General features: G+C 42.1%; 3 protein-coding genes across 4 annotated transcripts in view; 2 read left to right on the forward strand and 1 right to left on the reverse strand.

Annotated features, from left to right (window-relative positions):
- The window catches only part of midn (midnolin), a 173713-nt gene that overhangs the window by 111022 nt on the left and 41418 nt on the right, over positions 1 to 21273 (reverse strand). The gene's annotated exons all lie outside the window — the stretch shown is intronic.
- Positions 979 to 9045, forward strand: rnf126 (ring finger protein 126). The gene is made up of 9 exons (XM_052072891.1): positions 979 to 1108; positions 2831 to 2889; positions 3171 to 3231; positions 5081 to 5316; positions 5398 to 5466; positions 6163 to 6232; positions 6323 to 6416; positions 6983 to 7098; positions 8182 to 9045. Exons 1-9 carry the CDS (start codon positions 1034 to 1036, stop codon positions 8365 to 8367), a joined length of 966 nt encoding a protein of 321 aa, XP_051928851.1. The 5' UTR covers positions 979 to 1033; the 3' UTR covers positions 8368 to 9045.
- On the forward strand, positions 10274 to 21231 carry bsg (basigin). 2 transcript variants are annotated; one of them, XM_052072898.1, is made up of 8 exons: positions 10274 to 10496; positions 15052 to 15220; positions 16074 to 16162; positions 16371 to 16507; positions 16594 to 16870; positions 19227 to 19251; positions 19329 to 19400; positions 20183 to 21231. In XM_052072898.1, exons 1-7 carry the CDS (start codon positions 10433 to 10435, stop codon positions 19387 to 19389), a joined length of 822 nt encoding a protein of 273 aa, XP_051928858.1. In that variant the 5' UTR covers positions 10274 to 10432; the 3' UTR covers positions 19390 to 19400; positions 20183 to 21231. The 2 variants fall into 2 exon arrangements, with proteins under 2 accessions (XP_051928858.1, XP_051928859.1); XM_052072899.1 differs by lacking the exons at positions 19227 to 19251; positions 19329 to 19400; positions 20183 to 21231 and adding an exon at positions 17513 to 17544.

Raw genomic sequence — 21273 nt, forward strand, 5'->3', positions numbered from 1 at the left:
GCCCTTGTTGGTATGATTGTTATTCAGTCCCAAAGGATTCCAACCTAAAAAAAATGTTACGAGGCATATTATGTATACAGACATCAGGCCAGTTGCTCAGGGAGATGGGATTGGCTGATGAGGCACTCGTATGAGCACTCCTACTTGCTTTTGAGCCAGACAAGTGAGACACTACCCTTGTTCGTTTATAGCAGTAAATCTAACTTACGGAAAAGAGTTCCTGAATCAAATGCAGTCTAAAAATCAAAAGGAACAGCAACGACTTTTCCATCTAATTGCATTACATCTAACTTATTTTATTACATCTAATTCCATTTGTTACTGTTTTTGTCCAGGCGTAATGGTTTTATTTTCACAGAACACTTTTGAAAGAATGGCTCTGAGAAAAAACAAAAAACAAAACAGCAACACTTTAATTGGTAAATAAAATAGAAAAGTAGCCTAAATGCAGTGGGGAAAACCAGAACAATGTTCCAGACAGACACATACCAAGTTTTATACCAGGGTGGGGATACAAATCGGTCAATGTGATTACATTAATTGCTTCTCATGAAAGCTAATTATTGTGGCAAGTGAAAGAGAATCTATAAAAAGTACATCCACCCCTTATAAAGAGCGAGATAGTACATTTAAAATTAAACGCTGCAAGTCACTAGATTTACACGGCCGCCATCTTGTGGCAACATCGTGTGTATGCCACAAACGCCTAACTGTCAACACGCAGATTAAATTCGGTTACATAAATTAAAAACAAATGAAAATACAAATTGAGAGCCCCATTCTAATCTCATTTGTTTGAGGGAAAAAAAGGTGCGTACTATTTGTATGAATCGTGTTTCCTACAGTCTCATTAAATCTCGTTAGTTATACCCTTCAGTCAAAATAGATAGGAAAACACATTCAATTGCGAATGCATTTGTTCTCTTTGGGGACAAATGCAATATTGTCCAATTTGGGTAATGTGTGCAGTGAAAATATTGTCCTCTGTGGTGCCCCATACTTGCTCCAGCCTCTCCGCCTCAGAGGCTAAAAGATGGCCGAAGCACACCCGTGGCCTAGCCGGTTCTTCTGTCACAGATGTACCGCTGAGATCAACCCCCGCCTTCCCGTAAGTCCTGCCGACAATACGTTAAGGTACAAAACGTCCAAGCGTATTCAACATACGTTTGATGCTTTGTGACGTTTATAGAGGGTCATTTCGCCGTCAAACGTTAGCACGCTAACGGCTACGAGGTCCCGTTTGTAATGTAATGGCAAGGTGCTATCTTTAAACCTTGTTTTACATGCAAAACACGATGCATTTTAAAATATAAATTTGTGTCACTTGTAAAGAAGGACGTTCCTCGGTTTCTAAAAAGTTTGCTGTCAATTTAATATCGACTTCTTAAATTGACGTTTGGCTGTTTATTATGGTACGTTTTTGTTGTGTGTCTGTGACGACTATAACGTCAATGCCGTGTTGAGTTTAACATGCTACGTCACTCATTTGCTGAAACAACACTGTAAACTCCGTTATGACGCCAACATAAAGTCGATTCGTTTTGTTGTCATGGTGCCATTCATCAAGGTACACAAGGTGTCACGTTCTCGAATGATCCCATCCAGATGCTGCATCAGTGATCGTATACATTACTTATGGAGTGCGTTTAAAAAAGTTCCCCGAGAGCTGTCATTAGTGTCATACACGATACAATGCAAACCCAAATTATGAGTTTTTCCCTTCAATGTGGGACAAGCAGTATGTTGGATTTGGTCAGTGCGTGGGAAGAAGCAGTCTAGTTGTGGCAGGACAACTCATAGCTGTTCAACCTGCCCTGAGCATCAGTTCCTGGTTGAAGAGCACAGCCGTATAGGACAAACCTGTGTATTCACCTGACCAGGCTATTCCCGACAAACCTCTGTATTCACCTGGCCAGACTATTCCCAAGCCTCGATTAAGGGGAGTTGTATTGAAGACACGTGCAAAATCAAGATGACCTTGATGATCAAGCTGCCAACTATGCTGGAAGAAATCTTCCAGGAGGAGGAGTCTATGAGAGACGATGTAGACATATAAGCACAGGCACTTGATGTATGCCCTCACATAAGAGAGGTTGCAGTTTGCCTCACTAGCGGTGTTGCAGCTAAAACAACACTGCTACTGAGGCTAAGTAATGCGGTCCTGCAAAATTTGCCCCTTTTCCAGTTTTGGCCAATCGAATGCAGAACTTTTTTTCCAGTCAAGTCATCAAGACTAGAGATGCTTATCAAACTCACAAAACATGCAGTGTATATTTACTTCATCTTGAAGGTTATGTCAGGATGTCAAAGACTAAATGTAATCAATTTATAAACCATGTACATTATGTTAAGTTTTGCCATTGCAACATTAAATGTTAATTTCATATTTTATTTAAAAATGTATTTATGTTAAGTATAAAATATATATTTTTTTAATATAAAAAACAAGTACAGTAACCCATTTAAGTAGAAGTGAAATGAAGTAAATAGAAATAGAACTTATACTCTCCTCTTGTTTTATGTTGTCTTGAGAGGGAAGACATTTTATCTGTGCTGTATGTGTTTGACAATAAAGTTATATCCAATCCAAAAATACACTTTGGCTGCATACAAGATGATCGGCAAAGCGGATAAACGCTGACTTCTCTTGCATCGCTGATGTTGCAATATTGCGAAATCGGTGTCACATATGATGATGGTTTAAAATACTACAGTTTGGGTAACTTTAGAGGCACATTGTCCCCAAAAGTGTTCTTTTAAATGTGAATGTAGTGTCAATGATTAGGGATGTTCCACAATTGATTATGTATTTTTTTTATTTTTTATTAAGGAATACACATGTCCTAGATGTGAGTCGGGGTTCATCGAGGAGCTGCTGGAAGAAAGAAGGTGTGTGTTGTTTAAAAAAACAAAACAAAAAACCTTAGCACCATACAAATACGGTATACCTTGAATTAGTAAATTTTGTCAAAATGTATAAAATGAAATAACAATCATAACAATCGTGTGGAAGTGGTAAGGTTACATTGAAATGGAATGCTAATTGATTTGCTTTGACATTAATAGGAATCTAAACGCACAAGCCCGATTGATGTGGTTTTAAAAAAAAGCAACAACAAAAAAAACTATATAACGACACATAACACGTCAACTATCTGTCTCCCATCTAGTGCTGACAATGGCTCCGCGTCTACCATCTCCAGCGGGCCACAAAACCAGCAACCATTTGAGGTTCCTAACTCATTCTTTACTGACATCACATTCTGTGTTAAAGGAGACATATTATGGAAATTGACTTTTCAATTGCTTATATAAAAATACAGAGTCTGTGGAGTGGCAGGCCACCAATGAAGTTGAAAATTACACTCACTAGTGAATCTTTTGTTTGCTGGCAATTTTAAATAACGTGTGTGAGCAAGCTGTTCTGTGGGGCGAATTTACATAGTAAGCCCCAAACCGAGTTTCTCCACCCATGACTTGGAAGTTAGGCTTGGTGAAGATCTGCCACTTTCGAGCGACATCCAGACTAGTGTCGAAAACGGTAAAGTACAGTATATCAAAGTCAAAAGGTAAGCACAGCTGTAGCAGATTGATCGGCACATGAATGATCAACTGTAATTCAGCTGCTTTTTTTAGGCTATGTATTGTGTTACTGAAGCCCATTGGGACAGCGTTATATGGGGCAAGATGACCAGTGACTTACTTGCACGAGAGTGGCCTTGAAACTTGCTAATTTCAGCAAGACTTCAAATTATGGATGCACGAATATTGTATTGATTACAATACATTGAGTATTGATGCTCATACTGTCCATCTAGATTCTTAATTGGATTTGTAAAAAGGCTCCAATACGAAGACACCCAGTACCAGGCCGCCATATTCATTCACACTGTAGAGTGCAAATTTCCCCAGTGTGTGACAAATAAAGGTTATCATATCTTATCTTATTGTGGTCCTCCCTGAGCTTCATCACAGCTAGCTTCATGCTACACATATTAGAAATTCCATAGACTGGGTAATAAATGGCATTAATATAATCATATACACCTCAATAGATATTCCAACACAAATGGCACAACAATAAGATGGAAAACAATGACACAACAATCGATGGGCACTTGCATGTAAGTACTTGTCCTTGAGCCTGATCTTTAAAAGAGGAATCGGTGCATCCCTACAAAAAAAAGTCTTTCAAATGTAGTGTAATTCTTCTTGGTATTTTTGATGAAAGCATGTCCAAAAACATGTTAAGTCTCCCAGGAACTGTTTTAATTAAATTAGGAAGGGGGCGGGGGGGCATAATATGTCTCCTTGAACTGTCAACTTGACTAACTACTCAAGAAGTGGACTTCGGTGCTTGATGAGGAATGATGTGAGGTTAACTATCCTGCGTTAACAATGATGCCAGTCAATGTGCAAAGACCTCTGCCAATGTTGTTGTATTGTCTTTTGATTTGACAGTCGACAGAACTGCCAGTCTTCACACATGTCGTTCAGTACATGTGCTTTGCAACGTTTTGGTCAGGCTCACTTTGGCGTTTTTCACACATATGCTTAAGGTCAGCGCCTGATTGTGACGTATTGCAAAAAAAAAAGTTGTCTGCTGGATTACATCATTATTTCTTGATTCTTTTTTTTTTTCTTGCCATCTTGGATGTCACATTCACAGAGACCAGCAAAAAGAAAAAAAACTGGTGGTTGGATTGGCTCACGGCAACCGGGCTTCCTTTTTATCTGGTGGTGACGCCACCCGAATTTATACAAAATCAAATTACTTTGTTAATGACCTAGGCTAACTCGGTTTTTCAGTCATAACTCCAGTACAGTTAATATTTTTTGTAAAAAAAAAAAAATAATAAATAAATTATAGGTCATCAGTATGAAACAGAAGACCCCTTCTATTTATGCCCCTATGTGTTTTGCTGCCATTTTAACACTGGTCTGTGTTCTGCGTAGATTTTAGCTCAACTATATCAAATGCATCAGGGTTCGCGCTAATCAAATGTAATCTGATCAAGTGTGAATTTAGCATTGTGTTTTAGGTGTTGGAGATTTTAAAATTCCCCTCGTCTTCTTCCAGAATGCAGACCAGCACTTGTTCACATTCCCATCAGGCTATGGCCAATTCTCGCTGAGCGTCTTCGATGACGCCTTCGACTTTGGAGCCACACACGGAGCGGAGGACAACCGTGATGCCGAGAGCCGGCAAGAAAGGGAGAACACGTCGCGGCAACGCTACAGTGCCAGGCAGCCAAGGAGTCGTCACGGCTCCAGACGGCAGCCCGGCAGGCATGAGGGTGTTCCGACTTTAGAGGGGTGAGTGTCATACAAACAGATGCCACCATGCCTTGTTTTCACATATCCTTTCTGATCGCTCTCCTCTCCTTGTGTTTGTAGAATCATTCAGCAGCTAGTGAATGGAATCATTGCACCTACCGCAATGCCAAATATTGGTGTTGGACCCTGGTGAGTGTTTGTACCTTCAGTGATGAATTGGAATTGATCAATTTGTACATATTTCTATACTCACTTGAAATAGCAGATGATACTATCAACCCATTTTTTTGTAGCGCGTGTCCACATTATGGTTGAGCTTGAGCCTAACTCGGCAGACTTTTGGGACCCAGCCAATCACAGGGTCCATTTCGACAAACCATTCACACTCACATTCTGTCCTGTGGACAATTTACAATCTTCGGTGAACGTGAGAATCCAAAGTACCCAGAGAAACCCACACCAGCACATGGAGAACATTGTGACACTGAACTGACCGGTGAGGCAGGCGTGCTAACGACTTGTCCAACGTGCAGCCACAGAGAATATTAAAGAAAGCATATTTTCTGCTGTTAGGCTTTTCCAGTAAGAAATTACAGTCCGGTGTTATTGCAAAAAACGATACTCTTCTTTTACACAATGTGGCAAACATTTAGGGCCTGAATCAATTGCGCCCTCTAATGGTTGCTGCCGAGTACTGAAATCCGTAATGCCTTCATTGCGACAACACATAGTGACTACAACAATAAGTGACTGATACACATTCAGCATGAGCGACAAAATTATTAATAATCCCAAATCAAAAAGAATACAGTATTCCTCTTGTCCGTCTCTAGTAGCGAAAACAATAACTCAACTTTGATTGGTGTTCATGCTCCCATTTCACAGGGGTGTTCTTCATTCAAATCCTATGGATTATGCATGGGGTGCTAACGGGTTAGATGCGATTATAACGCAGGTATTTCCCGTCATTTTCTATTTACCCATGAAATACGGTTTACCAGTGCAGTGGGTGTCTAAACAGCATGTGTTTTGTCCTCATTTTCAGTTGTTAAACCAGTTTGAGAACACGGGGCCTCCGCCTGCTGATAGAGATAAAATAAAAAATCTGCCTTCAGTCCGAGTTACAGAGGAACACGTTGGTAAGTGTGGAAGAAAAAAATTATTGGTATTGATATACAGCGTGTTCATATACTCTCTTAACAATTGAAATGTTTTTAATGCAAGATCAATCAAGACGTGTTAATCATATTTGTTCTACGCACTCGGTGGTTAACGTTTTTAATCACTCAACGTTGGTGTATTTCAGGACCTTGCTGATGAAATTGTTTCATCAACAGGGCACCAGAAACCTCCCAAAAAATTATTTGGCCAGCAATAAATATGTATGACATGGTACAATACATTTGTTAACAGAAACAGTGTAAGATAAAAAAAAAAAAGGTGTGCGTGACAGACAATAATTGCAGACTCAATGAGGCAGAAAAACAAGTCAATTTCTGTTTGTCATTTGAACTGATTTGTCTGTTCATAAACTACTTGGCAAAAAAGAAAATGCATCCACTTTTAAATTGCACACAACTAGCACAAGGAATAGATGTTTAAATCGGCTTACTCAGCAAAAAGGGCCCCTCTGAGCCACTTCACGTATTATACTGTACAATTGTCATTTGTAAGTTGTTGCTATATTATGTGCCATGTCCTCCAGCTTCAGGGTTGGAATGTCCTGTGTGCAAAGAAGATTACAGCGTGGGAGAAAACGTGAGGCAGTTGCCGTGCAATCACATGTTCCACAACGATTGCATTGTCCCCTGGCTCGAGCAGGTAAGAGACTTCCGCCGTGAACTCTGGAAATGTTCTGCCATCAGATTGAATAGCATGCGTGGGTGAAGCACAGCACATTGTGAGGAAATATCCATACACGTTTTTGAAATGTCGGCGGAAGCAGGAGGACCATGCAAAGTCCAAACGGGAGCTGCGTTTCAAACCCAGAACGTTTGTGATTGTGAAGCGGAAGTACGAACCACTAGCATACCACGCTGCCCCAGGTCAAGCATTGTAAACCGAAAATAAAATCAAACCACTCAAGCTTAGATGACGCGCGATAGACTCATAGCATCATTTTTTTCCTTCCCATATCATACAAACCCAAATGCATTGAAGTTGGGACGTTGTGTTAAACGTAAATAAAAACTGAATGCAATCATTTGCAAATAAGATAAGATAAGATATCCTTTATTTGTCCCACAATGGGGAAATTTACAGCCTCCAGCAGCAAGAATGTAGGTAGAAAGAAGAAAGAAGAAAAAAAAAATCGTGTTCAACATGTTTCATTGAATAAACCACTACAGACAAAATGTTTAATGTTCAAACTGATTATTATTTGCTTAAAAAGTTGAACTTGTGTTGTGGCAGCATCGTTGGAATGTGTTGCAGCCATACAATTCTCAGTCAATGATGATTTGATAAAAAACAAAGTTTCAATTTGAGTCTTTCAGTCTTTGTCGTGTATTCCCTGAAATATAGGTTGAACGTGATTTGCAAATCTTTGTGCTCCGTTTGTTTAACACAACCTCCCAACTTCTTTGGAAGTGGCTTTGTTCAAGTGTAACAAGGGGTAACTGCCGTCAATTCATTCAACGTTGCGCAGCGACAGCACGTACGCATATTGTCATCATGACATATGATCAGCTTTCAGACTTTGCAAGGAGACTTCAGAGACAAATGGTTTACGTGCCTTCATCGCTGCTGCTGTTTTGTTTGGCAACAGAACTGAAATGGGCTCAGCAGGGAGCTCTTTATTGTCCTTGTGTATGTGACGCACAGCATCTATTCCTATTTGAGGAAATGACATATATATATATATATATATTTTTTTTTTTTAACTTTCTCCACCACTGTCTCCAGCACGACACGTGTCCGGTGTGCAGGAAAAGCTTGAGCGGCCAGAACACGGCAACTAACCCTCCAGAATTATCAGGGATGAACTTTACCTCCTCATCTTCCTCCACCTCCTCAACGTCCTCGTCGTCTTCTTCCACCCCACATTCCTCCAGCTCCACCAGTAACGAGAACTCCACTGACAACTCTTAGAGAAGCATTTCATACCCGTCTCCATCTTTTATTTTTTTTCTGGAGGTCCACTGCTGCTGCGGCCTTGCTGTCTCTCCGAAAAGGGGGAGAAAACCTGGTCAACATTAAGAGCACCCAGTTCAGCAGTAAGGAAGACGTGATGTCCGGTTGCTCCTGTTTTATTAAATCCATCAGGGATTCAAACCAAAAAAAAAGAAAAAAAACTGGATGGAGGCTCCGTGGAATAAAGCTTCTGTCGGGGACAATGTGGGGAAGCATGCGAAAGACTGCAAAGGATGCCTCATGCTAGACCATTTGGAATTGAACTGTTTTTGCCAGTGTGAGAAGCAAAAGGAACATTTTAAGAGGAGCATTCATATGTCAGAACTCTACCATGTACCTAATTTTTCTCTATGGTTCCTTTTGTTTGGAATTTTGCAATGACTTAACTATCAAGGCTCCACTTTCAGTTTTAACTTAAGACCCAAGCATATTTTTACATAAAAACTTGCTTTCCACATACACAACCGTTTTTATATTTCATCTGCAATGCCTAAAAATCTCTTGTATCCCCCATGTAGTTGGAACATTTCAAGTGTGGTTTAACCTTAGTGGAAAGTGAGCTTTTTTTCTAAGATTGCATTTTGATTTGCAGTATGATCATGTATGAAATAAAGAGCTCTGGGTCAAAACACTCAAGACACATCATTCTTGTCTCTAGTTTGTGCCACACTGCAACATAATCAACACTTGTAACACAATTATGCATCAAAAGCCCTTTGCTAACAATATTTGACTGCTCAAGCAATAAAACGTTTCATAATGTAGTCAATGCACTCTGGAAATGGAATCCATTTCAAAACCTGATGCCAACAAACTCCCAGGGAAGCAGCTTCAAAGTAGAGTAAGATTTTTGAGATTGTTTTATTTTCGAGTGCTCGGGCTCTTGTCAGATTCTTGCCTGCATGAATGAAGCCATCAATTCTGCTTCCTTTTTAATTGTATGGCCATCAAGGGTGTGTACTTCCTCCATTTTGTATCCTTCCTCTCAGCATCAAAGGGCTTCAATTACAAAGGAGTGTTCTTATCGACAAGACCAGTTTTATGAGGAGAGAAAATAGCTTGGCTTCACAACATTAACTATTCAAACCGTTAAACAATGCAATTCAGTCTGCAATGAATGATTGGACCTTTCACCTGGGTCAAGCAGCTTCATAATGACATAATTCATATGTATCATAATGTATGTTTGTAAAACATGTTCACTTGTTTGATTTTTTAAATCAAGTTGAATACAACTTTATTGTCAAATGTGCTGTATGTTCAACATACAGCACAGCTTAACTTTCTTATAAATAGCTTACATTTTACTTTTTAAATGAATAATTCATATGGTCAGCAGCTGGGATGATGAATGGATTTCGATTGTACCGTATGTTCTTTTAAACAACAAAGTATAAAATGGTTACCCCATTCATCTCACAGTTCTGAGGTTGGATGTTCAAATTGAGTTTGTTCCTATGTGGAGTTTGCATGTTGTAGTGCTTGCATGGTTATTCCTGCCACATTCTTATACCATGCGTACTCAAATTCATTGAATAACTGTCCTTCTGTGGCAATTATATTTTTCGTTTTTCAGTACTGTGACAAAGCAGAGTTAGATGGAGGCAACGGATTCGCTGTGGCGACCCCTGAAGGGAAAAGCCGAAAGGAAAAGAAGACAGTACTTGACTGAAATATAATACCCAAAGACGTAGTGAAATTTCACAAAACTACGTATATATTACTAATTACTATATTAATATTATTTGATTTTTTCTCAATTCATAAACGTACGACAAAAGTGAACTTTCGGATATTTCATCAGTACAGTCAAGGAAAGACACTGTCTGGCCACGCCCCTTGTGTGACGTTTCGTTTACGTGCGTCGTGGGGCGTGAGTCGCAGCTAGAGGACGGCGAGCGTCTCCGCTGGCGAACATTTGCTCCAGCGCCTCGAACTGCAAGGACGTCAAACACAGCCGAAATCTACCCGGCGTGGACGGCATCTATCGACCTGTGGTCGAACGCGTTCTAGATTATCAACCATGAAGCTATTTTGGGCTGTCGGTGTCCTTGTGTTGAGCTGTTGGCGGACGAACGCGTCCACAGGTAAGAGATGTCCCTCCCCCTCTTCTCTTTGGTCAGCCATATTGGTGGAAGATGGAAGACTTTGCCCTCGGCGCGTGCGACGTTTATGTGGTTCTAGACTCATTGCTTTATTGATGCTACGACAGCGGTTGTTTGTTTTTATCGATGTCAACGAACATGTATACCAAAACGCGTGTTTTTTAAACGAAAGAAATCCACGCCCTATAGGTCATAAATATTCGCTCCAGTAGGCGTCCCTGGCTAGCATCACGTTGTGCTAATTTGCTGATGGTGAAATTCATTAGCACAATTGGCTTCAATGACCCCGGTGTGTTTCAACTCACAAAATGTTCCTTCGTTTTTTTCCAGTTTACGTTTTTAAATGGACCTTTGGGTGTCGTTAAATAGCCCAGATGAACGTCGACGCTTACGCAATAGGTCGTGTCAGCTAGTAGATAATTGGTAATGTATGTCCTGTCGATTTGTTTTTCGGGTTTGCAACATTGGCTGTACGAATTTTTGATGAACAACCCCCCCCCCCCCCACCACCACCACATTGTTCATAAACTGCAAGACTTTGAGGATAATGAGGATTTAGTTCCGACTCCCATACAATCAATTGCTCACTATCACAAGAGCTGGATTATATTGAGTTCAAAAACTATTATTAGAAATCCCCCCCACTGTCTCTCTTTCATCTTAACTTTGGTTTTTCTGACCATCTCCCTCAGTCATAATTGCGAATTGTGTTAAATATTTTTAATTAATTTGACAGCACAGTAGCATAACCTTCTTGATGAAATGATGCTACTACTCCAATAAACAGTAATGGCCTGAGCAGTATTGTTGAAAAATGTATGCATGCACACGGCCCATCAAATGAATGAATATTGTTGGAGTAAGTGGGTGACTTCGTTCGTATGTGCAGCATTATTTCAGATTTAGTGAATTGCAGCCAAGCAGGGGGCAGAGTTCAAATATCGTCAGTTCATCTCAATGTTTTCCATTCTTGCTTCTGGAATTGCATGTGACTGTTCTCTATTGTACGCAGCCTTGTGAGTTCAGTATAAAATGTCAATATTTGCAAGCACTGCCTTAGGGCGGCTCCTGTTTGTCTTTCCCCAAATGCTGAAGAAATCTTCAGTTCATGAAATATGAACACGGACTCTCACCAAAGATAAAGCATGCAGACCTAAAGTTTGCACTTCACTGCACAGCCTAAATTTGAGCTTTACCTAAAATGTCAGTCCGACATCAACCGTTTACTCTTCAGCAAAGCTCACAATATTGATTCACGTTATACTGCAATGAAATTAGGACTACATCAAATGAATCATTTGGTCATCAGAAGGGGTTGAAGTGAAATCTGTGCCTCAAAAGCTCGCAGGGACTAAGCTCGCTTGGGGCGATGGCAACGAGCGGGCAGGAAACGGTACATAAAAGACAACGAACGTCCAGAGTTCGGGATCTTTTGACGTTAAACAAGGAAGATAAAGTGAAATTTGTACCACAACATCACATCAATGATCACCAGTCCAAAAGAATGAATCAATGTTTGATCATTTATGATGGCCTACCATCGCCAGTTCAAAGATTGTTATGCCACCTTCTGATTGAAATCAGTACATTTCATAATTTCAACAGCCAGTTTTGCCCCCAAAAGTGTACAGCATCTCCACGCAATCTGTGCTCAAGATCACGTTCATTATCCAAGGTTGTCTCTTGGCATGTAGTTGATCAAATCCATGACAATCAGCTTTTGTCTTGAACATTTTTGATCAGTGTCTCCTGTAGAATTAAAAAAAAAGATGCTTCTAAAGCATTTTCATTTGGTGGTTAAGTACACACTCTCATCAGGCCAAAGTAAGCTTTTATTTGCTTTTTGATGAATTGCCACAAAACGCACTGTGAAAGTAACCTTCGGTTAATGTGGCAAAGGCATCTCAGGTTAAAACGGTTCCATGCTGCAATGACAGACAGACTCTGTGCCGGCCGTTGTTCACCACTAATCTGCCTTCTTGGAAAAAGCCAATTAGTTGGATCCCTCATTTGTTCAAGCTCCATACTCCTGAAGAATCTGGAGTTTGTTTTCGGGACGTCTATCTTTCGCTCTGTCGGCCTGCCGTGTGGCAATGCTGTCCGGGGCTCACGCAAATGAGACCGTCTCTTCAAGCCTGACTTCCCGTTATCCCCCCTCTTCAGACGAGCCAAAGAAAAAGATGTGGAGAAGTGGGCAGTCGGAATTATTCTTGCGATAAATTTTGGAAATGTGGCTGTGAAAATAACATAATGGACTGTGTGCACGTTTTTTAAAACTTTTTTTTTCCAATGACATTTCAATGGGAGCAGGTGGCTCTTGATGCTCCTTAACCCGCCTTGGTAAACTAGAAGCAAGACTCTCTCACATTCTGGAGTTGGAATGAAGTCCACAATTTTCCATTGCTCTGGCTTTTGTGCATACATTTTCCTCCTCTCTCACACACACACGCACGCTCCCTCAAAGACAGACGGGGGTGGAGGGTGCCTTCATAAATATTTCCAATCAAGTGCATAAAATATGCTCATTTCGTTCTTGATTCCATATCAGCCTCACCTGCTTTGCTTCTCCATACGTTGTTGTAAATCATGGCATGCTTTAAATCGTGGGTTGCTTTACTTTGTTTGGTTGTTAAGATATTCTCATATTCGAAATTGGGCTTAATAGATCTTAGACCTGCATTTCTTTATCGAAAAATGACATGATATAGAAATTTGGCATGACATGATACAGTTCTGCTGTTATTTCAAAGGTGAAAAATGATTTTGCAATTTTTCTAGATGAATCAATTTGAGATGTATTCGATCCATTTGGAAACTGTTCAAATTCACTTGTATGAGTGCGTAAATCATCTGTTTGCTCGCATATTTCCATTTCATCTGTGTTTTATTAATCATTTTTTCCCTTTCTCTTTATTGCCTGTTTTTTCTTCTCTCACCGCCTTATTTTTCAATCACCAATACATGAAATCACCCGGCTTTGCTCGAACCCCCCACCACTCTTATTAACACACGCCCGGCCAACGCAGCGGGCTTCATCAAGTCTCCCCTCTCCGTCACCAAGCTGCTCGACGACAGCGCCGAGCTGCATTGCGAGGTGATAGGCAGCCCCATCCCCGAGGTACAGTGGTGGTTCGTAGAGGGCCAAGAGCCCAACGAGACGACCACGCAGCTCTTTGACGGGGCGCGCGACAACCGCGTGCAGATAAACGCCACGTACGTCACACACGCCACCAGCGCCGTTCACCTCACGAGCCTCGCCCTCGACGACTCGGGCACGTACGAGTGCCGCGCCTCCAATGACCCCGACCGCAATGACCTGAGGAAGACTCCAAAAATCAAGTGGATCCGCTCACAGGCGAACGTTATCGTGATTGAAAGTGAGTGGCCAAGGAAGCCCAAAGGAAGACTCGGGTCAAAGTATCTCCCCAGTAGACAAGACCTGGACATCCCACTCCCTCGTCAAAACCCACCCTTCGTTCTTATCAGCCCCGTAGCAAAGCACCCCCTCCTCAGAACCCTCTGAGCTCCTGATCTAGAAATGATATTAATCCTTGATCTTTTCCCGAGTCTTGGATAACGGTGCGATTTTTTTTACATATAATACGGGTCACAAGGTTGGGTTTCTGAAAATGGCTTCAGAAAGTGTTTTTTCACACCCGGCAGGGCAATTCATGACATTTCTTTAATTGGCTCGAGAGAAAAGTGACTGAATTGAAAGTGCCTCTGCTGGTTACAGCTGAGAAGTAATTTTGCTTCAGTTTAAAGGACGCCATTTCCCGACACCAAATTTAGCCCATCCCTACGATTATTATTTTCAGATTTTGCTGTGTGTACTGTGCTGTACATTATTATAGGTCACCACCAGTTACAATTATCTGCTTCACGACCCTTTCACACAACGGCCAGATTGACATTTAAAAAAAAAAGGGCAAAACCGAATTTCACAAAATGTGCCCTGCTCCAACACCCACGTCCACAATATCGACGAGGAAGAGGCTAACACTGCTTCTCCCAGTCGTTTCCCCTCCTTGTGGACTCGTATTACTTCAGTCAGCGAAGAGGAACAATCCAGTTCTGTTAGTATGACTGAAGCGTCATGTGGCAAGTACTTTTGTCCCATGTGATCGGATGTCCTTAACTTTGCTCTGCCATCTTTGTTTGCTTCTGCATGTTTTTATTTGAATCACTCTCCCTTCCTATTGAGTTCACCTCTGTATCCATTAGTTTCCCTCTCCAACGTCCTCCTTTCCATATTCTCGTGAATATCATGCACACCATTTGTGTCACTAACCTTTTTACACTGTTTAAATTTGTCAGAGGGCTTGAATTTTATTTCCAACACTTGACCATACTCGACGGTTATTTCCAAGCACATACACATTCAATTTGTTATATGTAAATAACCTCTACACCAACACGCAAGTGTTCCATGTGTGACAACCAAATTCAAATTTTAAGTAAATTTTTATTTAGATCCTCAAGACTGTGTTGAATCGAGAAGAATAAATGTCTTTTCCTCTTTTCGTCCCGTCTCAAGCGCCAACCATCATCGCGGATCCCGCCGAGGTTAACAACCAGACCTCCGCCGTGCTGAGCTGCAATTTGACCGACACCACTCTCGCGGTCAAGGGCTCTTACTGGACATACAACGGCAAAGTCATCGAGACATCCAAATCTACGGCCGCTAGCCACAGCACGGTTCTGAAGTGAGTTGCATACGTGAGTGGAGTGCCTGAGGCGTTCATTGCCATAATGCTAAGCTTCTTTCCCTCCGAGTCGATCTCTTCTCGCGCTGTTGCCTCCATTAGCAGCAGGGCGCTTTGTCGGGCACCCGCCGCTCCTGGTTAGCAGAGAGACGGACTGTGCAGACGCGCCGATTGTCCTGCGCTCTTGGCAGCACGGATAAGCTGCGCTAGCGGTGCTGCATACTCACCCTGACCTTAATTTGCCGGTCGACAAAAGGCACGAGAGACAAACAAAAGCGCAATTGTGACGACGCGAGCAACTCCAACCGTTATGGTTTTTGTCGCTTGCACTTGCAGGGAATAATAAATTGGCTTCATATTTATTTTTAATATGTACTTTTTTTTTGTGTGTGTGGCTATGGTCCACCTGGCTGCTGCAAACCACGTTTCACCATTGTGGGACATTTATTTGTCTATGCTGGAAGCTGAGGGTTTTTAGGCTGGCACAAAAACACATGCCAAGAATCACCTCATAAAGCTGACAAGAAAATATCTCCAAGCCACGGTTGAGGAATATCTTCACTTCTCTGAAAATGTAGTCATTATCATTCATGCTCCTTGGTCCACGTTCCTCTATGTCGCTACAGTCCCTGTTTTTTTTGGGGGGGGGGGGGGCGGGGGGGACGGGTTCTGCCTTGCATGACAATCAAATTTTTTTTTCGTTGTCCCCATCCACAGATGATCAGGAAAATCAATTACCGATGTACGGCTAGATTTTAAATATACACATCTAGCGACCCATTAGTGTTCACAATTACAAAATATGAGGAAGAGTCCAGTCATATCCTGTGCTGTCATGTTTTTCCACCACCAGATTGGACAAGATCACCCACAGCTCCGGCGGAAAGTATGAATGTGTCTTCCAGAGTGAGCCACAAGTGCAGCAAACAATTGAAGTCAAAAGTAAGACAATAATGAGATCCCAATTTTCTAGTCACCTGCTTCTTGAAGTAGCATTTAAGCCTCCTGTTGGGATTATTTCTAAAATGTGTGCGCTTTTCCTTCACAACCGCTCTTCTCGGGGCTCTTGTCGTTTTAATTCCATCTGAAATTCTCTCATAAGATTGTTCCCGGGTTATCTTATCTTCTACCTTTCCCCCGACGCTTGTAGCCATCCCGCAAGTGGCAGCCTACAAGCACTCTGAACACGGCAACGAGAAAGACAAAGGCATGATGGTGTGCGTGAGCCATGGCTACCCGCTGCCGACCGACTGGACCTGGTTCAAGCTTCAAGATGGCGCCCAAACGGTAAGCCGCACTCTGTCGGCGCGTACGCCCGTGACCTTGCAATTGACGATTAATGTCGCTCGTCGTCGCACCGTTGAACGCCTCAGCCCATCATCAACGGTACCAGTGACAAGTATGAGATCAAGAGCACCCCGGAAAAGACCGTGCTGACCGTCAACGACCTGAGCATCGAGGACGACGTGGGCGACTACGTCTGCTCCGGAACCAGCGAAATCGGAACCAGCACCGACCAGATCCACCTGCGCGTTCGCAGCCGTCTCGCCGCCCTCTGGCCCTTCCTCGGCATTGTGGCCGAAGTCATCATCCTTGTGACCATCATCCTCATCTACGAGAAGAGGAGAAAGCCCGACGAGATCACCGACGGTACGTGGCACTTTGAAAATCGATGTCGTAAGTCCTAAAATTATTAAAGTCGGTATACACTTCCAGACCAATGGGGTGCATTAAAAAAAATTGCCCTTGCAAAAATATTTTAATTGGGTTTTGATTGACACTATCACTTTATCATTATGCTCATGATAAGCGTTAGAAACAGGTTGAAATATGATGTAGGACAGCACTACGCCGATGCAAACATAGTGTTGGATGATTTAAATCGGAATTTAAGCATATTTATCAAGACAGTTATTTATTTTTTGACTTTTTATGTTTATTTTAAGCAGGTTGTCTTGACTCCTTTACACGGAACTGTCCAATATCGTTGTGTCTGGTGGCTATACGTTGTGCATTTTGGTCTCCTATCGTTTTATTCCGGGGTGGTTTCCCTCCTTTGTAATTTGGCAGAATTGAGAGCATCAATTTGGCGCCGCAGTGCAATTGCATATTCACAGCGTAGTTGCATGCATTGAGTACAAAGTCCTCTTTGTCTTTTGGTTCTTCGTCATTATTTGCATTTTCTGGTAGAATTTTCACAATTCAGTTTCCGCCTGTGTGTACAACGATTCTTTTATTTTTATTCTTTACATTTGTACTTCTCTGTTCGCTGCTGATTTTGCATTTGGTAAGTGAATAAAACTGCATGACGGACTGAAGTGGTTGAGCTGGGGTGGCCGCGTGATCAACTGGAATGAACTTCTCTCTTGGTCACCAGCTCTTGAAAGGAATGTGCTGAGAGATGTGCTCACTCTTTCACTGGCCCTTTTAGAAAAAAGACCCATTGAGCTCCCTTATGTTATTTCTTATTGGCCCCGTTGACTTCTTTTTAAATGCATGTCTGAGCCAGAGAAAGAGTCAAACGAGACCACCAAAGTGACACAGAACCCGAGACGAAGAAAAAACGGCGGCATCGCTTGCATGAAACGTGCATCTTGTCCTCCGTGCATGATCAGGCTGTTACAGTGGTACCTCGAAGGTAGAACGCAGCAAGTTCCATTACAATAGCGGAGTTTCAATTGTTGTTTGTTCCAAAGTCCAAAATGTGTCACAAACGCAATTTCGAGTGTTGACTCGACCTACCATGCGGGAGGAAACTGGACGACCCAAAGAAAGCCCATGCAGGCATGGGGAGAACGTCCATATGGGAAGGCTGAAATCCGAATCCAAACCCATGAACTCTGCACTGTGAGGTCGATGTGCTGACCAGTCGCCCACCGTATTGATACAATTCCAGTGATGACCTGATTTTCTCAGTCTCGCCCCACCCCACTTTTTTTCATCTTTAATATTAGTCAACATTCGGATGGAAAACCATGTAAAACTAAACAGTTGAACTCCTTTACTCCTGTGGCAGGCTTGCATTCTTGTGATTCATAACCGCAAAACGGAATGTGCGGTTATCATAAACCGAGAAGACCCCCTGTATGTTAAAAGCAATCGACGCTAAAACTTGCGCACACACGCACACACTTGACTTTTACGGCAAAGGTGTTGCTGACGTATCTCATTAACATGAACTGCCATCCAAGTATTAAATGAACTCGGGCGCGACCAATAACTCTGAAAGCATGTTGCAACACTCATCATCGCGGGTGTCAAGCATTTGTGGACAACCACGCTGACTAGAATCCAAGATAAAAGTTGCAAATTGTCGCCTAACAATTTTCTTATATCGCCATCCTTCTTTCAAGAAAATCATCCTTTGATGCTGGCGAGAATGAGACGGTTCACGAGTCTGTTCACGGTTCTGGTGACGGTTCACGAGTCTTGCGTACATCAATCGCTGTGACTGATTAAAGACTGTCGGAGAATTTAACATTTCCAAATACATTAGCATATTTTGGTCAAAGTGAACTTGAAGACCTTTGGAGGTGCCACTGTTGTTATCCCATAAAGGAATCTGCCTCATTCCCTCTTTGGCTCCCGCGGGGAGCCCGTCTGCATACATGGCTGTGGTGTCGTCAGGGCACCGTTAGTAACGCCTTTTTTACCGTTTGGACGTCCAGACCCCACCCACAGTCTTCTCTTCTGCTGCTTGACTGCATGAGCATCTGTGCTGTAGTTTCCGACTTCTTTTCGTACGAGCTTCATCGGCGCGTTGCCGTGCATACGACTGTACACATTTGTCAATATATTCCTCGAAGGTTTGTGTTATCAGAGGCTACAGGCGGGCATGCGTGAGTTTTCGATCTTTGTCCACTCATGGAGTCACCTTGCCAAAGATTTAAAGATGAAGGCTGGAGTGGTAAGCACTTGGCACACAAATCACCTGCTGTTAACTGACTGCTCTTTCTGTTTGCCCTCCTCCTCCTTTTTTTTTTCTTCTTCTTCCGCCGCCGTCCAGACGACGACTCAGGCTCGGCTCCTCTGTAAGTACCCGTCGGCACTCTCGCTGCATTTGTTTCACTTGACGGCACTCTCGTTGGCATTTTTGTCTGTGTTTCAGGAAGAGCAACTCCAATGCCAACCACCAAGACAAGAACGTGAGGCAAAGGAATTCCAACTAGAAGCAAAATGGGTACGCACACGCAGTCAAAATATTGGCATATCGCAGGTGAACGATGCTCCGTTTACGACATGGCGAGTTAGGAGCGGCGCAGGATGAAATCTTTTTGTCAACAGTCGCACGGCACAAGCAAGAAGGCACGCGCGGTCACCGCGATACTTTTCCACACATTTTTAGTTCGAGCCTAGAAGTGTTTGTTGACTGTAATGTTGCAGCCGTTATGCAACGTTTTCAAGTTTTCTGTCTGTGGGTCAGGTGTCCCCTCCCTAATATGTTTAAGCACAATGGTTTTCCCTCGGAAATCATTTTAACCTTTATTAAATTGAGTAACTTTATTCTTAATTGTGAAAATGAGTAAACTGTTGTAATCAAGATATTGTAAAAAAAACATGCATCACTGACAAAGACCAAATGCAGCATTTCAGGCTGGGCTTTCTTTTTATTTGTACAAAGCATGTTTTTGGGAATAACTTTACTAGAGTGTTTAATTAAGTTGATCGCAAGTGAAAGGGTAGTGCAAATAAAAATGACTGTGCCATAGGAAAGGCAAGAAGTAAGGACAACAAAGCAGAATGAAAAAGCTGCGTAGCTTCCTGGAACATCAATGTTGATGCACGCTACAGCAGAGCAACCACTTTTTGGGGGCATTCACACTTAATTCATCTCAGAGGCATCGCGACCATGAAGCTAAAAATATGTGCGACGTGCAGCTTCACCAACTTTCAAAGTGAAGACATTATCGACATTTGGTGGTCAATGTCCATTACAGCAGGGTTTTTTTTTCTCTTTCCTAGAAAGAGGATCCAAGATGTCCTTCTGCACCTCGTCCCGCACATCCTGCAATGTCAAATAACCCCTTTTTTTTCTTCCTGTGCTCAAGTGTTAATGTCCTTAAGATTGATTTCCTCTTGTTCTCTTCTCTAATAATCTTCACCAAGCCATGCTGAACCAGAGAGCTTAGTGTGTGAAATGCGTCTTTGCTTGCGGCCACAGGGCCACCGTTGCACGAGTTTCAACGCCGTCGTAGCCAAGTGTGTCTTATTGTAACCAGAAAAAAAAATAGGAATAATCATCACCGTGTCTAAAATGAGGAATGCTAGTTAGTGCAGTTTTTTTTTTGACAAGCCTGTGGATTGCTGCCATTCTTTACACTTTGATTGGTCCCTTTGCAAAAATCCTCTCAGCAGTTTTAAGCCGCTTTTCCATTTTCCGTTTCGTACCGCAAGTGTGCACTGTGCAGTGGAGGCTTGCACAGTCCAGTTGATCCCGCTCCTTTTGATTGGCGCCTGAGGCCAGGCTGACCGAGGCCATTTGGGTGTGGTGTCCAACCCTTCTGGAACCTTTGAAATGGGACCTCAACTGTAAAACACTCTGCTTTGTGTGTGTGTGTGTGTGTGTGTGCGCGTGTGTTTGTTTATTTTCCAACCGTAGGAAATCGATTTACTTTTTTTCATGTTAAACTTTTTGTTTGGTTAAAATAAATATTGTGTATTTATAAATAGGCTACATACTGTATATGAGATGAAGGAACAACTGCCAAAAAAATTGTAACAGCAGTGGCCACACTGAAACAACTCACAGATATTTTACTTCCTTTTTGACTTAATTTGATCTAAATTTAAACCTTTCAGTGATTTTTTTTTCTCTCGTGTGGGATGGGGTCGAATCATGTAACTCTTAAAAAAACAAAACAGTGCATTCTGCCTGAGTTGTGTGGTGATTGGATGTTGCTGTTTTAAAGTTACGACATTTAAAAAGATCTTAGCCAGATTTGTGTGAGTTAACGAAAATGTCACCATTTGTTGTACACCTGGCACAAACGGAATAAAGTTATCTAATTTTACACCTTTTGTCTTGTTTCATCTGAATCGTGGACCACCAATTT

Source organism: Hippocampus zosterae, chromosome 8 (assembly GCF_025434085.1).
Source record: "Hippocampus zosterae strain Florida chromosome 8, ASM2543408v3, whole genome shotgun sequence".
Classification (NCBI taxonomy): Eukaryota; Metazoa; Chordata; class Actinopteri; order Syngnathiformes; family Syngnathidae; genus Hippocampus; species Hippocampus zosterae.